Here is an 18,613-nt window from a genome sequence, read left to right on the forward strand (position 1 = left end):
TTAGTGCTCTCAAAGAGACACAAAGGAGTGATAAATGACAAAAAGTACAGCAATACTATACACAAAAAGGAAAATTTTTGAGATTCGTTTCCCAAGTTTCGGGACGAAACTTATTTTAAGGGGGGTAGACTGTAATACCCCGTATTTTTATACGTATTTTATTTAATATATATATATATATATTATAAGGGTATTTAAATAATTCTAGCATTTTAATTATGATGTTTTAATTATTTATCCCATGTAAATTGGGAATATTTTACCAAAGGAAAGGTTGTCTAATTAATTAATTAATGGAATTTGGGGTTTTATTTTAAGAAATTATGATTTTTAACAAGTTTTAGTAAGGAAGGGATTAGGAAAATCTAAAGGAGGAAAGTTTAGGGTATAAGGGGAAATAGAGAAGAGGTATAAATATCCCTCTTATGAGGCAATTCAACGTTTCCCAGAGTGGAGAAAACCCAAGGTAAACTTCTCTCCCTTTTCTCTTTATTTTTTTCTTTCTTTTTTTTCTTTCTCTCTCCTTCCCTTCCCCTCTTGCCGCGCACAGCCACCACCGGCATCCACCACCACCACCGGTGGGCCGCCGGCTACCAGCACCAGCCGGCAGCATCGGCCACCACCGGCAGTGGCGCAGGCCTGCTTTCGACAGCCATGCTTTTTCGAAAATAAAAAAGGGTTTTTCTTTTTAAAAATCAAATCTTTATTACCCAAAACTAATCTATGCTATAGTCTAATTATAAATTATGAGTTTGGAGATTTAATTTTGATGTTTGGTTATTAAAATTGTGTTAATTAATTTTCAAATCTGGTTTTTAATTAAAAAGCCCCAATTTTTTAAACCCTAGGTTCTTCATTCATGATTTATTGAAAGATTATGATGTATTATAGGGTAGGCCTTTGTTTTAAGTGTTTTAAAACATAATTACAACAAGTTTTAATTATAATAAAGTGCTGGAATTTTATGTAGAACACTTGTTATTATGTTTCTTGAAGAAATTTTAATTACCCATTAATTGGGACTTAATTTATGGAGTTTTAAATATAATTTCAGCTTATTCTATTTAAATTATGAAGGGTTTTAAAATAGTATATATTGCTGAAATTTTTTTTAGAGTGGATATTAATACTCTATTATGGATTTAATGTGTAGGAGACTTTGAAGTAAGCAATTTCTACTAGTCGTGGCAGTTTTAATAACGTACTCAAGGTACGTACGCGTACTTAGCATATTTTGGTGATGTAGAATCATGCTAGGTTTGGTTTCAATTAATTACAAGTATTATCATGCTAAGGTTTATGTATGGAATTGTGAAATTATGATGTTTGTGGTTGAATTGGGAAGCATGAATTATTTGTGATGGTTATAGATTGGAAGATTATATTTTTGGCATGTTGTATTTGAACCACCTTTTTATTTATGGCATGTTAGAAGGCATGATTAATTAAACTACATGTTTAATTATGTTTGGAATATTGAAAAGGAATTTTATTATGGTTCAAATAGTTTTTATTGATGCTTTAAGCATGAGGAATGAGCTATATAAGTGTCTATGTACACAAGGAATAAATTGTATGTTGGTGCCTTTATGCACTTAAGGTGTTTTTAACACCGAGGGATAGGATTTTTGGCGCATTATGCGTTTAAGGTGTCTTTGACACTGAGGTAGAATTAAAAAGGGTTCAACAATAATTAATACGTGGTCACTAATTATTCAAGAATTAAATTGGTATGTTTGTTTGATTGAATAATTATTGTTGATTGACTTATTATGCTTTGAGAGTCATCACCAAGTCTAATAATATGTAAATAACGTAAAGTGAAAGAGATTACGCCCCAAAACTCTTAGAACGTATATACCTTTAATATGAACAATGGGGGAGTTATGGGGTTTTATATTTAACCATAACTTCTAATGGAGTACAGGACGCTGTATATTCCTTTCTTTTTATTTATTATTATGCGCAGGAATTCCGCCACCTTTGTGTGGTTTTGTCGCTGGCACGGTTAGCTCCCGTTTCAGTTAAACTCAAATTTTTTTGGGGGAGGTTAGGAGGTGGAAACCCATTCGATGTGTAATCAATGCAAAATGAATTAATTAGTGTCTAGTCATTGTGTTTTGTTGATTTGGTGTGTGTGCTTGTGAACAGGTGCAATGAGGTAAGTGTGTGTTGATAGGTAAAAGCATGTTAGTGTGGCTAATTTACACTTATGTACTCAGCTTTGCTGATTGTGTGTGTTTGTGTATTTGGCCATGTCTTTATCTTCGCCCTATGATGACCCATTTTTAATGGAGAGTAGTGGAAACAAGTAGAGATAAACTTTTCAGGTATTGAAGTATGATTATAATGGGGCATGAGTGAAGAGTGAATCCTACTAGGTTTCATTAGGTTACAAGGTGTTTTATGCTTTATTTATTTATGATATATTTGGTGTGGACTAACACAAAGGTTTGGTTTTGGGAACGGTTTTTGAATAAGGGCCTTTAATGGTTCCAAGTTGTATTTTGATTTTACTTGACTTGTTCGTTTGGTTTTTAAAACTTTATTTTCGTTTGGTTGACTTTGTGTTGACTTGTTTAATCGGTTTTTAATCTTGAGTCTTCCGCTGCGTATCTTTGATAATTGCCTTAGCCGTTTTCACGGTGGCGGTAATGTCTTAGTTGTTCCTAAATCGTATTTTTAAAAGAGTAGAATGGGTATTTAAAGGAAAGGAATTTCTAGGGTGTTACAAACCTGCCCTGATAATAAGCCTCTACTTTATTCTTCTCGTATTCATGTGCGCTTTCTGACTAACATACAATCAATAGGATTAACCCTAAACTTGTTTATCTATGTTGGTTGAATATTAATGCAAAAATAAATTTATTATTGGCGATCACTTGAATTAAAATAAAATTAACCTAAATAAGATTATTAATTATCTAATTAAGCGTGATTACAAAAACAAATTCCCTTTAAACATGCATAAAAGGTGTGATCAAGCAATAAAAATAAATATAATCAAGCAACAACAACAACAACAACAACAACATAATAATAATAATAATAATAATAATAATAATAATAATAATAATAATAATAATAATAATAATAATAATAATAATAATAATAATAATATCAACGTTAAAACATAATAATAGCAAGATCCTAGGCATGATACTAAGAAGATTAATAACAAACCCTAGCATGTTACTAAACATCAAAGATCAAAACTTTAGCCCTAACATGATACTAACATGCTATTAGGAAAGAAATAGGAAGCATCCTTTTAATCATACTTGATATAAGCAAATCACCTTAAACATGATATTTGGAAGCAATAAAACATCCTAACATGATACTAGGAATCAAAATAACAATCTAAGCATGATTTTTACATCAAAATATCAATTGAACAATTAAAGTACTTACTTGGATGCCTCGTACCTCTTTCTAATAACAAAATACACATGTTAGTAACCTCAAGGAAAATATAAACAAACAATTAAGAAAGTTTAGACTAGATTTGGGACCAAAGTCTCAGAAATCAAACCTTTCACGTTTGGGCGAAGGCAACTTCAAATTATGCTAGGTGTGTCTAGATCTTGTGAATGCGGAATTATGTGTTTGTAAAAAGGTTGGTTTAGAATAAAAGAGAGAGAGAGAGAGAGAGAGAGAGAGAGAGAGAATCAAGATTTTCTTGATGAGAGTTGGTGAGCATTGAATGAAGAATTGATGAGTGTGCGATGCTGCAGGCAATTTTCCACACGTTTTCCATTTTTTGATAAAATTAGGCGTAAAAGTCCATACGAGGGGTAAAACTGTAATTTTATTTAAAACACTTCTTTAATTCCAAGTAAAACTCATAAAACTCAATTATCAATCCTAATCACATTAGGATTCAAAAGAACTTTCTAGAAGACTATAATCAATCCTAATTGCATTAGGAATGATAATTCATAATAGGCCCTCCTCTATATATTAGGCCGCATATAAAGATCAAACCGGGCCCAGTTTAGTAATTTGGTCATAATTTCCTCATTATTCGTCGGAATTGGGCTTATAATATATCGTTGAAAAACTCTTTTCGATCCCAAGCCAACTACACTATTATTGGACCCTTGTATGGACCAAACTAAATTGGATTGAATGTTTTCATAAAATAGGTTTTCAAAAACAGAGAGAAAGAAAAGAATTTAATTAAAACTACCCGCAACACTAGACTTTCCACACTTTCACTTCATTCGATTATGATTCGACGTGAAAGGTATTCTTCACCGGGTTTGGTTTTTGGGAAGACACAAATGGCTGTCTACACACCCAGATGCTCCTTAGGAGGTATTTTCTTGTCTCCTAAGCAGTCCTTCACATTGGTCTTATTCAGTTTTCGGGATCTGTTCTTCTCCTTTTGAGATCGATCAAGTAGCCATTGCTTCACATTCAAACACCAAAACAAACTACAAATGGGGGAAAGAGAATATCAACATAGATACGACTAAATGTTCATAAACCCTCCGTCTTTGCCATAAGACCAGGATGGCAAGACCTCATTGGTTAGATATTACCTAATAAAAGTGTTAAAAGGAAACCGCCAAAGAGTACACTTCATAAGTTCATCTACACATATTATTTTCACTTTAAGGCACCAGTAGTGAATCTTCCTCTGTTGAAAAAAAAGAAAGAAAAGAGAAAAGTAGTTGAGAAATGGAGTGTTTATTCAATGATCCGCAAAAAAGTTAGGGTCTTGAGGCTTCTTTATCTTTGGCAACTCAATATCCATGTCTCTTGGTCCACTTTTTCTAGCATTTCTCACGAATCTTCTCGCCAATTGTTGTATATTCAGAGATGAAGTTCCGAGTTCACTAATTTGATCGTCGTGATCATCATCATTGTGATCAAATGAAGTCGTTTGAGTATAGGAAACAGATAATGACTTGCTCTGGCTGTTGCTTGAACTCGAACTCGAGCTCGGACTATTTTGATCCATCTTTCTCTTGTACTGTCTCCAAGCAGCCTGAATGAAGCAAGCGCCCCATGACCTCCACTGGTGAGAGTAGTAACGAAATGTGTCTTGTAACTTCTTACTATGTAGACGCCTAAATTGATTCGCCACGTATTTAAGGTGTTCGGCTTCTAATGAAAAGGCTTCAACTTCCTCGATGGCCTTGACTGTTCTTGTGGAGGAAGGATAATGAGTTGCATCCGGAAGAAGAGCCCATGCTAGAAGCTCTTCGCCACAAAAATCACCTGGTCTTAATGTGATCGAGTTGAAAAACCCTGACCGCCCTCCATCTGTGGTCGAACTCTCTAGTTTTCCTCGTATGATGAATAACATTTCTGTAACAGGATCTCCCTCGCGAACAATGTAAGTTCCTGCAGTGTTTAGTGAAGATTTGAGCCGCTCGCATATGGCGTCTAGTAATTGACCATCCATTTGTGCAAAGAAAGGAACCTGCATAAAATTTTTATTTATCAGGAAACTGCAAATTAAATTCAATAGAAATTGTCACAAACCACCTTACAAAACACTAACTTTGTCACAAACCACCTTATAAATTTTTTTTTTTTTAAAACACAACTGATTATAAATTATTCAAATTAGGTGTCTTTTAACAAAAATAAATAAATAAAATAAGGTGGTTTGTGACAAATTTTTCTACTTTAAAAATTTGTGGTGCTAATCCGCAATAACAAAGTGTTAATCAAGCATGTTTATGTAAGAAAATGGAACTTACTCGTCGAATGAGATCTAAGCACAAATGTGTTTGAATATCACGCCGAAGATCTAATGGCAAGGAGCTCAATATTGCTTCTTCATTGACTCCTCGGGTTGCCAGCCACTTGTACTGAACATATCGTCTCACCCTTTGTTGCAAGTGTGGAGGTAGCTGCCGATGTTTCATCCATTCTTCTGTGTCGCGTTTTCTGAGCCTCCATTGCTCGAGCCTCGAAGTGAGAGATTGCAAATAGGTCTACAAGTTGTGTTATCCATTTTCAAAGCATAAGTAGGAATAACCTCAAACCACATACACTCAAGCGCGCACACAAACGAAAAGTTCACCTATTATCTATATAAACAGTAGGCACTCCAAATTTGTTGCATAAATTGTTAATTGAAGCCTGTTAATTCTCAATTTTTTACCATGTTGATTCTTAAAGAAACTTTTTAACTAGCTTATCATACTATAACTTTTTCTCTTAAAAGCCAACTTATAGGCCTTGGAAAGCTCAAAATTTTCCCTTAGGATACAAATCAGCTATTTAGATGTATGTTAAGATTACATTATTGTCACTAGCAAAATTCACCAAAGTGCTTTTAGTTGTCTGTTATAATTGACACTTCCAAGAATAGAATCATTCCTGTTACTTATATTTAGATGTTAAAATTAACCACTATCGTATGCTATATATATTTGAAAAACTAATTTTCGGGTTTTTTTTTTATTTCCTAACCATATGAAATTGCAGTAAATCTTGTAACATTGTTTGTTTTGGGTTGTTGCCTTGTCCTTCTCTGTTTTTGCGTACTACCACAGTACTTAATTTTTCAATGAAAATGGCTAATGATGGTGAACTATATATGATCCTGTATAGATATTTATTTGGAGGAAAAAGATTGTTTTTTAAAGAGAGTTCTGATTTAACGTATGTAGTTCAATATATCAGTAATCTAAGATCTAACTCATGTTACTCATTTCAAGGTCTCAGGTCTCTGCCTAACATATTAACATGTTTTCAAATATAACTGAAGGTTAAGGAAACTTTGATCCTAAAGGCTTATTCATATACGTAGGTACTATTTAATCGATCTTATGTAGTTTGTACGGAGTATGTATGTATTAAGAAACTCAAAGAATGACAAGCCACCGAGAATTTTGATTCTATCATGGTATCAATTGCGATAATTTGATTTTGGTTCTCTCAATTACTAGCCACCAACCTTTCCCATAATCGTAAAATAACATGCATATCAAACATTGCATAAATAACATGCATATCAAACATTGCATAAATCAAACCTTACCTCCATGTTACCGATTAAGAGAGCAAACAAAATCAGACCCAATATGGCAATGACTATGCAAAACACGGTTTCTAGGATGAATGTGCTTGTTTCCAATTCCTGACCAAACGAGCTGAAAGAAAGGTATTCAATTGTATGTTGTTAAGCAAATGGAAATCATATTATATGAAATGCACATAAAAATTAGAAACCATGTTACTTGCCATAGCATAGAGTTACTTTACCTCAATTGTTGTACTCCAAACCATAAACAATACAAGTACTTGATCTTGAATCTCTCAGAGGCAATGCCTTTTTCCAATGCAACTTCAAATATCCCAAAGTCGAAGATAACATCTTTGCTATCCGGATCACACTTGGAAAATACTTGGGTGTTATTTCTCCAAATGATACGATCATTATCATTTATAGTACTACAATCTAAGTATCTCAGCTGGCATTTGATGGGTGATACTTCGTCTCTACAAGCCGATTTCCAACACGATGAGTATCTTTCTATGGACATTAGATACCAAGCTGCCCCAACAACCTACAAGCAAGGTGAAAGAAGCTAAACTATATAATCAATCAAATAATAGGTTTTTACTACGTCCGATCCTAAATGATGGTTAGATTGGATCCAGTTACTATATAGCAACATAAACCACACAATAGGGTAAATTATACTTTATATGTATCATGATAACGGATAGTCAAACTTTACACACATATTGATACACAAATTCAACTTTATTTTTATGATTTTTGGACAATTATCACCAACCATTGTTGTTATTTTTACTTTCCAACAATTTTTCCTACGTAGTTTGTGGACCAAAGCCTCGATTTCTCATTACTCTGTAAATTACTACTCATAAAATTAGGGAAAAACTTCAATTCCTAAAATAACTAATATGAATAGTAATTTAATTTGAAGTTTTTCCCCAATTTTGTAAGAATTACAATGTAGGAGAATGAGAAATCAGGAGACGAATTGAAGAAAGAAAAAGAGGGAAATATGGTGAGAAGGTAATCAATGACATGACTTTACACTTCGGTTCAGAGCCAAATATGTGTAAAGTTTTGATGTTTTAAATATAGTAGGTGGTAAATTTCCAAAAAAAAAAAACAAAAATAAAAAAAAATAAAAATTTGTAGGTGATAATTCCTAAATCAGCAATAAGTGGTAAGTGAAAAAAATTTCTACTTTTTATATAGTTAAATATTGATAAAAAAAAATTAAAAAGTTATTTTATAACACTTTATATTAATACCTATCTAACGTCATATTTTATTATAAAATATGTTTATATTATCTTAATAAAAAATTATAATCGAAGTTAACATATAAATAGTAAAAAGAAAATTCAACGTGTGTTATTCTGAGAGAGAGATTAAACTCAATATAACCAACAAAAAAGAAGAAGCGAATGTGGTGTTATGTAAGGAATTAATTAAAATCGATATGATTAAACTCAAGGAGATTGGACAGATTCTTACATGACTAGCTAAGATGTACAATAGCAGGTTATAAGAAGCTCCACCCCAAGCAGTTTTGGTGACAACTCCAGTAGCTTTGACGATATCAGAACTCAACGTAAAAATCTTATATACCCTCGGAAAATATTGAAAGAAAACAATTAGCTGAAGTGCATTATCTGTACTTCTTGAATTATTTGAGTGCTTAATGGCTGGAATGATGAACCATATCACAATCTGCAAAACTTAATTAGACCCTGCATTAGCAATATACACCTATGAACATTCACAATCTGTAAAATTGATTTAATATTGTCTGCCCATATTCTAAAACAACAATTCTTAAAACACAAAACATGCGTCCTTCAAATTTTAAGACTAAATTGATAAGTTAAAAGGTACGAAGTTAAAAATTACATAAAATCTGAGTGAGTGCAGTAAACATTTATATCACACAAAAGTAAAGTTTAACCCTACCTGTCTCCTCTCGATTTTTTCTCTCTAGAGTTCTTCAAAAAAAATGTTTAATAGGCCGAATATAATCAATTTTTTCCGGAAATTTACCTGTTTTCAATACTTTGTTTTTAGTTTCTTTATATTTTGTTATTGAATTTAATAAATCTACACTCTTTGAACTTTAAAGGTAGTAGAGAAAGTAATCATAAAGACATAAACCCTTCCGAACTTATCACCAGATTGAATTGCTGAAAATCTGACATCCACTTCATGTGCGGAGCCTGCTTTCATGTTGATTGTGTTTTTAAAAAAAATGAGGTTTATTATCAGCATGAAAATTCACCTAGTGGGCTTTTAAGTGTAGTAAGTGCACATATGGTGGGTTTTGTTCTGGTTTTGTTTTTGTTATTTAAGTAGGCAAAATTGGCAGCCTCAGTAGCACCAACTATAGGTTGAGTGCAGAGACCAACACAACCTTAATTGGGTGCACTCCACATCACAAACTATTAAGTTTGCTGCAGAAAATGTCATAAATGATATTTCTTCCGTTTTTATTTTATTGCACCATTAGGACTTTTACATTATTCACTTAATCTTCTTTGACCATCATTTCTGATTTACTCATTCGGAAAAATATAGTCATGTGGGATCTAGTTAGATTCGTCTCGAAATATTCTTTTCAAATATCAAATTTTTATAATTTTTACAAAAGTATAATTAAAGATATTAATAGTTAAAAAAATGCATTGACAAGCGTGAAATCCCTCATAGTGCAATAAAAAAGTAACGGAAGAAGTACTAAAGACCATAAATCCTACTTAAAAAACATATTTTTATTATTTTAATATTTTTAACCAATTTTACCCTTCTTAAAAAATTCTCTCACCTGTATAATTATTACTGTGCTAAGAACATGCCCCCATGATTATAATTCACCCATTATCCCTAAATTAGTAATAAGTAATACTACTCCTTGAATAACACCAAAATCAACGAGGAAGAAGACGAAGACTAATCCTAAAACCCTAGGCAATCAATTGGCACAAAACATTCTCTAAGTTCAACTTTGGTAAATTATGAAACTCAATTTCTCAGGGAATGACGATTCTTCTAGATGGTTCGTGGCAGAAGTCTACGGGAACCGCAGGCATGGGTTGGGGTTTTATTAATACAAATGGCCAATTTCACGAGGGAGGAGGACACTACTGTAAAGCAAACTCAACGCTTCATGCGGAGGCCCTAGCTTGCCTCATGGCCATTAGATGGGCTAAGACTAAAACATGGGGGGAAATAGTACTCTTCTCGGACTCTGCGATTCTGGTCAGCATCCTTGATAACCAACAACATCCTGACATCAACATTCTATGGACCATTCGAGATATCAAAAGGGAGGCAAATGGCTTAGATTTTTGTGTGGTTTGGAAGGTGAGCAGAGACCAAGTGCATAGGGCACACTTGATTGCTAATGGGTGTAGAGTTAATTTTTCTAGCTTCGTTACTTAGTTTTCTTGTATCTTGTGCTGTTGTAAAAAAAATAAAAAACTCAATTTCTACCTCCATGCCTACACATAAATTTGGTTATTTTTCTTTTTATTCATAATTCTATAAAATTAGTGTATTTTTTGGTGTTATGACGATTTATTGAAATTGATGTGTAATTTGGATGAATTTGTATAATTTGTGTTGTGAGGTTTCGATTTATGACATTGGAAAACTTTATTTTGCCAAACATAATTCATTTGTTGCAATTAATAATGAATTACAAAATATTATAAATTAAAGAAAAGTAATTAGGAAGCACGTGCTAGTTATCATAAAGTAACTAAATAAATTAGGAAAAATTAAAAAATGGTGAAAATTGGTAAAAAAAATATTAAAATATTAAAAAAAAAATTACACGTTTCGATCTCATTTATGACATTTTCTGCACTAAACTTAATAGTTTGTGAGTGCAAAGATTAAAATTGTGGTATTCTTTGCACCCAACCTATAGTTGGTGCTATTGAGGCCAATTGCCTTTTAAGTTTAGTACAATAAAAGTTGTTTCATAGGTAAAATTTTGTGCGGGATCGATAAATAGGTTAATCCTTCGATTACAATCAAATGAATCAAATACAAAAAAAATCACTACTACAGATCAATAGACCCCCTCGTTGAAAAATGATGTAAATCACAGCGATATAAAAGAGGGTATGAATAATGTACGATTTGCAACGAACAATGATCGTAACTCTGCTCAACAGATATTTTTAGTTTCTTTGTAGATGTCATAAGTCTTTTTTCTTATGAATCAATCATTTTACATGGATTAAAATAAAAAAAAAAAAAAAAAAATCCTTACCACTAAATTGAATGGTCAAATATGTATGTAAATATTCAAATTCCTACCCGTTTTCCAATTTTCGTTTTGAGTCGTTGTTCATTTCAAAAATATCTCTATTAAAAGCCAACCAATACATAGAGCTGACAATCCTGAACTTGACTCGTGACCCGAAATTGACCCAAAAACGTAAATCCGTAATTGACCCGAATACAAAGTTGACCTGACTCGACCCGAAAAATAGTTGACCAGATAACCAAATTTACCCGACCGAATTAATTCGACCCAAAATTGACCCGATACCCGAATCAACCCAACCCAAAATTGACCCGATACCTGAATCAACCTACCCGAAGTGACCCGAAACCCAAAGTGATCCAACTCGATTTTGACCCAAAGCGACCCGAACTATACCCAAAATGACCCGATCCAAACTTAACAAATACTCAAAATGACCTAACTAATTTAGGGCTAAATTACTTTACCCGAATAAACACTTATCAAAAATAACTTAAATTAAACCATACAGTATTGTGTGTATAATGATGTTGAAATGTGTGTAATTTATTACGTACTCGTAATTCATAAAGAGGTAGTTTTTGTTATTGTTATAATTACTATTACTCTTAGCTTCTTTTAAGTGTTACATTGAATTTTTTTTCCACTATTCACTTTATCTACTTTGAATTTTTCCACCTATTAATCAATGTTAGTGAATAGTGATCATCCATATGAAACAATACAATCTTGTGTATATAGCACTATTGGAATTGTCTAATGAATATATTTTATTAATATTCAATTGTTATATTGTATACTTATTGATAGTTATAATATATTATTGGTCAAATTTCTAAATCGACACAGACGAATATTGACCTGGCCTAAATAGACACGACTCTAACTCAATCCGACCCAAATTTGACCCGACCCGAACTCAACCTGACCCAAACTTGACCCGATAATTGGATCCAAAGACTGACCCGACCCGAACTCAATTCGAAGTGCTGACCGATCCAATACCAGACCCAACCCGAATTACCATTTGACCCGAAACTCGAGTTAACCCAACCTGACCCAAATATTGATTGACCCAAAATTAACCCGACCCGAATTGACCCGACCCGAACCCGTTTTCCAGGTCTACACATACCACAAGCAAGCCTCAACATGGCAAACAAGAATTCCTTTACAAGACAAAGTGTTAGTGTGTCTTACAAAAGTAGATGAAATGCTTAAAGAAACAAAAATAAATAAATACAAGTAGATTAAATTATTATAATGGAACCAGCTCTGATATGAGGCAAGTAAATGTGATGTTTTTTGGAAACAAATTAAATGTGATGTTTAATTGTTTATTAGGAACTTTACTAATTCTAAAACGTTTGGCAGACAATACATACGTTTCGAAACATGTTTCGAAAGTTGTTTTAGAAATCCTTCTGAATTTCTGATATTATGAATTTGTTATCCAACATTTACGTCTTCCACGCTCAATTAAATCATTGTGTGCATTTTTCTCTGTTTTACACAAGCAAAGAAAAATAAAAATACTTTAAAAATTGAGACACAAAGAAAGATTGCACGTAATAATGAGTTAATGACACAATGTAGATCTCTATAGTCCTATAGACGAAGCGTTTCTCTGTTTTACAGCATAAAACTGTGGTCAAGGGAGCAGTTAGTAAAAAGTCAACAACAGAACATTTTATACTAGTATTTTTTTTGTCAAATTTTTCTTGCAAATTTTTCTTGCAAATTTTTTGTAAAAAAGCAACAATTAATAAGTTAGCATTGTCGATCACATTTTCGGTCACCCACCCCCTTACCAATTGGCATATTAATTAGCATAGTTTGACATTTAAGTTATATAAATGAATCCCCCGATTCCATATGTTCGTTTCCATATTCATTTCTGTTCAACTTAAATGAAACAAACACTCAAAACACGTAATTAATAAAATACTAATAAAAAAAAAGTGTACTCCAAAAAGAGGCTAGACCAACCTGTGGAAGAGGCAAAGCAGCAATGAAATCCATGAAAAACCCCGAAGTAACATATCTTCTTGCAATCTCCTTGGCATCCTTCACAAGCTCACCCTTTCCGAAAACTCGTGTACTCGGCGATATAAAAGACGTACGAAACCTCAGAAGTACATGTAACAGATAGAACGCATCAGTGATGGTACGAATAATAGTGACAACACCACCTAGTTCCAAATCCCTTGACATACAAAATGATTCATTATTTGTTTCAACTCCAGCAACGTAGAAGAACAATGGATCAACGAATAGCGCGATGATGCAGGCTACTAGGAAGATACGGTTCCACATTAAGGCTACCTCACTTGAGGGATCCAAGGTCCGTTTCCACCATGTTTTGTTGTCATCGTCTTCGTGGTGATTTCTAATGCTTGTTGTGAAAGGAATGGTGTGTTTGTATGTTGAAGAGGGTGTATCTGATGATTTCATTAGTAAGTCATTTCCATTATTTTCATCAAATCTGCAAAAAAACAAAAATAAATAAATAATTAAATATACTAGTAGTACTAAAATATGAACAATGTATATTGATTTTAATAAGAAATTAATAAATAATTACCTTAATTGCTTGTGCCTTTTGGAATCCATGCTAGATTAATTTGATGATGTGAGTCTAATGTATGGAACATATGTGATATTCTCCCCTGCCTTCAATTTCGTACTCGACTTGTGGATTTTAGATACTAGGAATTTTTCGATCATCCAATTTATGTATGATAAGAAACGAGAAAGTTATGGTATATTATGGCAGATCCAATTTTTTTAAGAATTCTAAAGGCAACAAATTTTTGAAAAAAAAAAAAGAGATGAAACTTAAATGGCTTTGTATTTTGCTTGTCTATTTTATGAGAGAACAAGTGGTAGGAGTATAATTTTTTCTTTTTTTTTTTTTTTTTTTTTTTTTTTTTGAAAACCAAGTGGTAGGAGTATATGGTTGTTGATTATTAGTGTATTTAATTTGCGTAGGCTGACTTTCTTCTTAAAAATCAAAAGCACAAGATTTTTCTAAGTAGATTTGTACGGTTCCAAGTACAAGCAAATAAACAAATTGGTCACAAATTGAAATTTTAATTTGATATAAATACTACATATTACACTTGTGAAGGGAAATGACAAAAGTACAGCTCACAAGGTTGTAGCATCATTTTCTGGACATCAAATAAAGGGTTTAAAAGGGCAGCTACTTTTGAGTGGACGGCGGACCCAATTCACGATAAATTTGTGTCAACTTAAAGCCCACAATTATCTATTAACCCAAATAAAATCTCAAACGCCCAACTGATCGAAAACAAACGCTTATGTTAAGGTTACCCTTTTAAGTTTTAATCCTTCTTGGATCGGGTTATTTTCAGGTGCTTGTTAGCACTCAGGCTAGTAGAGCTAAGTGAAAGGTCGGATCAATTTCGGATCAAGGTTATCATGTCCAGTTAAATTTGGGCCGGATCAACTTTAAATCGGATAAATTCGGTTCGGGTTCAAAATTGGTGGATGGCTTTAGGTCAGATTGATTCCAATTTAGTTGATTTTGGTTTGGTTAAGTTCCATTTGACTAAGATAAGGGTGAGGATCAATTTTGATTGAGATTCTTTTCGTGTTTGGCTGAATTTTGGTCGGTTTGACCAACGTCGGTATTCAATTTATCATATTTAAACTAGGTACTCCCTTTGTGTTTTAATAAGTGTTACTTTATCAAATATTGGGGTGTTTAAATAAGTGTTATACTTCTTTTTTTGGTAAAAAGCTACATTTTAATATTATGTATCTCTCCTCTCCCGGTCCTCACCTAAAGCCACTATTACTTTTTTATATTTCTCTTATCTCACATTCATTACTTTTCAATAAACTATTAACCTCAGAATCTTTATTTTAAAATTTTTTAAATGCTTCAACTACCCCACTTACCTATTATTTTATTTAGGAAAATTTGTAATTATTAATCCCAACTTTCGCCCATTTACTTTCATTAATCCTAACTATCGATTTTGGGGGGCATTTTCTTTAATCAGGTCAAATAACTGGTAACCTGTTTAAAAGGTAATTTTTTTTCTTACATGCCACATGTCGCAATTTCATTAGTTATTTTTTTTAAGAAAAAAAAAAATTAAAAACCATACCCACCAGAACCATAGCCCCACCACCTCTTTCCTTAACACCATCGGAAACCACCATCTCTTTCCCCAACCCCACTGAAAACCACAGCAACCTCACCCCCCCCCCCCCCCCGTCGCCGACAACAACCCCCAAGCCACCATTTTCACCCCTCATAGCCGAAAACAACCCCCAAGCACCGCAACTCCTCCTAGACGCATCTCCACCCTTCACCCTGATCTCCCTCATCCACTCACGAAAACCACCAATCTCCCTCCCCTACTCACGAAAACCCTAATAACATGGTGGAGAAGGGGCGTTTGGTGGTTTTCGTGAGTGAGGGAGGGAAGTAAGGGTTTTGGGGGTTGAGGTTTGCGGCGGACGGTGGTTTTAAGGGCCACGGTTGCGTGGCTGGTGATGTTGGGGTCAGGATTCGCGTGACTGTTGGTTTTGGGGGTCGAGGTTCACGCTACTAGTGGTAATGGGAGTCGGGATTCATCCTGCAGGTGGTAATGGGGGTCGGGATTTGCTCTCCTGGTGGTAATGGAGGCAGAGGTTTGCGTTGACCAGTTGTTTTAGGGGTCGTGGTGGTGCGGCTGGTGGTTATAGGGGTCGGGGTTCGCCGATCAATTGGTTTTGATGGCCCAAAGGCGGTGGCCGACGAGGTTAGGGTTGGGGTTTAAGTTTTACTGTGGTAAAAGAGTGGCTTGGATGTCAGGGTGGGGGTTAGGGTATGGTGGTCCGGTGAACGAAAAGGAGAGGTTAGGGTTTTTGTTTTTTTTTTTCAATTTTTGTAATTTTTAATATTTTTTTTATTTTTTTGACCAATCAGGGCTTGACATGTGTCAAGTTACCTGTTATAATAGGTCATTGACTTTTATTGACCGGTCAGGACTTGATAATAGAAAATGCCCCCCAAAGTTGGGGATTATTCAATAATAATCGATAATTGGGATTAATGAAAGCAAATGGGCGAAAGTTGGGATTAATAATTACAAATTTTCCTTTTATTTAAGTCAATAAAAATGCCTAAAACTATTTGCCGGTCAAAGTGTAACACTTATTAAAAAAAAGGAGCGAGTATGTAATACTTTGGAAATTCTCTTCCTTTAAAATACCTTCTTGCTCCAAATAAAACTCATTTTTAGGAAATATTCAAAGTATAACCGCTACCGTGATAACGACTAAGGCTATTTCAAAGTCACACATCGGAAGAGTAACTTTTAAAAACTCAAATAAAATAAAGTTTAATAAAACCAATCTCAACTTCAAAACCAAGTTACATTAAATCATTAACTTGGAACCTTTAAAGGCCCCTAAAAACCATATTTAAAATATCAAAACAATAATTAAAGTTAGTGTCACAATTACATAAATTATCCAATATAATAAATAATAAACAAAGAAACATACAACCCTCTTCGCTCATTCCCATCATGCTTGATATGCTCCTGCTACATGTACTTCTCTTTATTTCAACCTCACTACTCGCCACATAAAATGGGTCATTGTAGGTAGGGTCAATCCAAAGAAAAGTCAAACACAAACAACAAAGTACGAATCAACAAAAGCTGAGTACATATGCACCAAGAGGAATAATCACACTAACATAAATATCCTAGCAATAGACAATAAATAAATAAATAAAGCATGCTTTCCATACAACACAAGTCAACTTACCTTTGCCTCATGACTCAACTTTTCCTTATTAATATATAGCTTTGGATAACGGATTGAACGGGTTTCCTTCCTTAAAAATAGTCCATTGAAAATGGAGCTTCCAATCAGGGAGCTACCCCAATTGGCACCTACTATGTCACCTTGTGACAGAATTCCAGCGCATTAATAATAAAAGAAAATAAATCGTCATGTACCCCTGTAGAAGCTACGCTCAAATATAAAGTCACATAACTCCCCCCATATGTTCATAATCAAGGTAAATACGTTCTAAGAGTTTTGGTGTGTATCCTCTTACACTTTACATGATTTACCAATTTAACTTGTGATGACTCAAACCAATCAATCAAGAACAAACATAACAATAATCAATACACACTTCCAATTAATTCTTGAATAAATTAGTGAGTACATACTATTTATTTTAATTAAGGTTATTTGCCTAGTTTTGTGCATAAAATTGCACGATTACTACCTTGGTGCACTAATAACTTCCTTGACTCAATCTCAACTAGTTGAGTGAGTAATAAACTAACTTCATGACTCGACCTCAACTTATGTAGGTGAGTAAATAAAAATAACTAACTTTTTTTACTCAACTCCAATAATAAATGGGTGAGAATAAAATTAGGAATCATGCTCAATAAATATAACTGTATGCCTTCTTGATAATGAATAAATAAATAGTATAACATAATTCAACTACTTTCAACTTGTATCAAGCTCATATTAATAATTATTCCAATATATTCACAAGCTTACATATAAGACATGGATAACCAATCAATCAGTTCAAGTATCACAACACAACTTAATATGATACTTGTACACACCCAAATATGTCTCCCCAAAACCAAACCCAGTGATGAATACTTTTCACGTTGAATCATAATCGAATGAAGTGAAAGTGTGGAAAGTTTGGTGTTGCGGTTAGTTTTTAATTATCTTCTTTCTCTCGGTTTTTGAAAACCTATTTTATGAAAATATCCAATCCAGTTTAGTTTGATCCATGACAAGGGTCCAATAGTGGTGTATGTGGATCGGGTTCGAAAAGAGCTTTCCAACGATATATTATAAGCCCAATTCCGATGAATAATGAGGAAGTTATGGCCAAATTACTAAGCTGAGCCCGATTTGATCTTTATATGCGGCCCAATTATCTAGAGGAGGGCCTATTATGATTTATCATTCCTAATGCAATGAGGATTGATTATAGTCTTCTACAATCTTCTAAAAGGTTCTTTTGAATCCTAATGTGATTAGCATTGATAATTGAGTTTTAAGAGTTTTATTTAGAATAAAAGAAGTGTTTTAAATGAAATTACAATTTTACCCCTCGTACGCTTAATTTTATCAAAAATATGAAAACGTGTGAAAAAAACTGCATGCACCGCTGCACCATAGGCTGTCGCCTGGCAACAAGTCTGTCGCGCGGCGACAGAGGCTTGTACGGCGCCAGCGTCGTGTTTTATTCTTCTCGAAACTCTGATTCTTTTTTATCATGTTCCGGCTGATTTTTGTTATAAATAGCTTCCTTAAATCTCCGTTTTGGATTACCAACTCTC

At 33.6% G+C, this 18,613-nt stretch overlaps 1 protein-coding gene across 1 annotated transcript; it reads right to left on the bottom strand.

Moving 5' to 3' along the window:
* Positions 1 to 4,454: 4,454 nt before the first annotated feature.
* LOC110705923 (probable cyclic nucleotide-gated ion channel 14) lies at positions 4,455 to 14,504 on the bottom strand. Its single transcript, XM_021883842.1, has 7 exons — positions 13,843 to 14,504; positions 13,248 to 13,743; positions 8,486 to 8,701; positions 7,231 to 7,535; positions 7,007 to 7,118; positions 5,718 to 5,954; positions 4,455 to 5,434 (listed from the first exon to the last, which is right to left on the bottom strand). The coding sequence occupies exons 1-7, from the start codon at positions 13,869 to 13,871 to the stop codon at positions 4,700 to 4,702; spliced, it is 2,130 nt and encodes a 709-aa protein (XP_021739534.1). The 5' UTR covers positions 13,872 to 14,504; the 3' UTR covers positions 4,455 to 4,699.
* Between the last annotated feature and the right edge of the window lie 4,109 nt (positions 14,505 to 18,613).

Source organism: Chenopodium quinoa, unplaced genomic scaffold, assembly GCF_001683475.1.
Source record: "Chenopodium quinoa cultivar QQ74 unplaced genomic scaffold, ASM168347v1, whole genome shotgun sequence".
NCBI lineage: Eukaryota > Viridiplantae > Streptophyta > Magnoliopsida > Caryophyllales > Amaranthaceae > Chenopodium > Chenopodium quinoa.

Excerpts from the sequence above, each read along its gene's own strand:
- LOC110705923 (XM_021883842.1), bottom strand. The coding sequence starts at position 13,871 with ATGGATTCCAAAAGGCACAAGCAATTAAG. Across the intron at positions 8,702-13,247 it reads CTGCTTTGCCTCTTCCACAG|ATTGTGATATGGTTCATCAT; the intron begins GTTGGTCTAGCC and ends TAAGTTTTGCAG. Across the intron at positions 7,536-8,485 it reads TGTACATCTTAGCTAGTCAT|GTTGTTGGGGCAGCTTGGTA; the intron begins GTAAGAATCTGT and ends CCTTGCTTGTAG.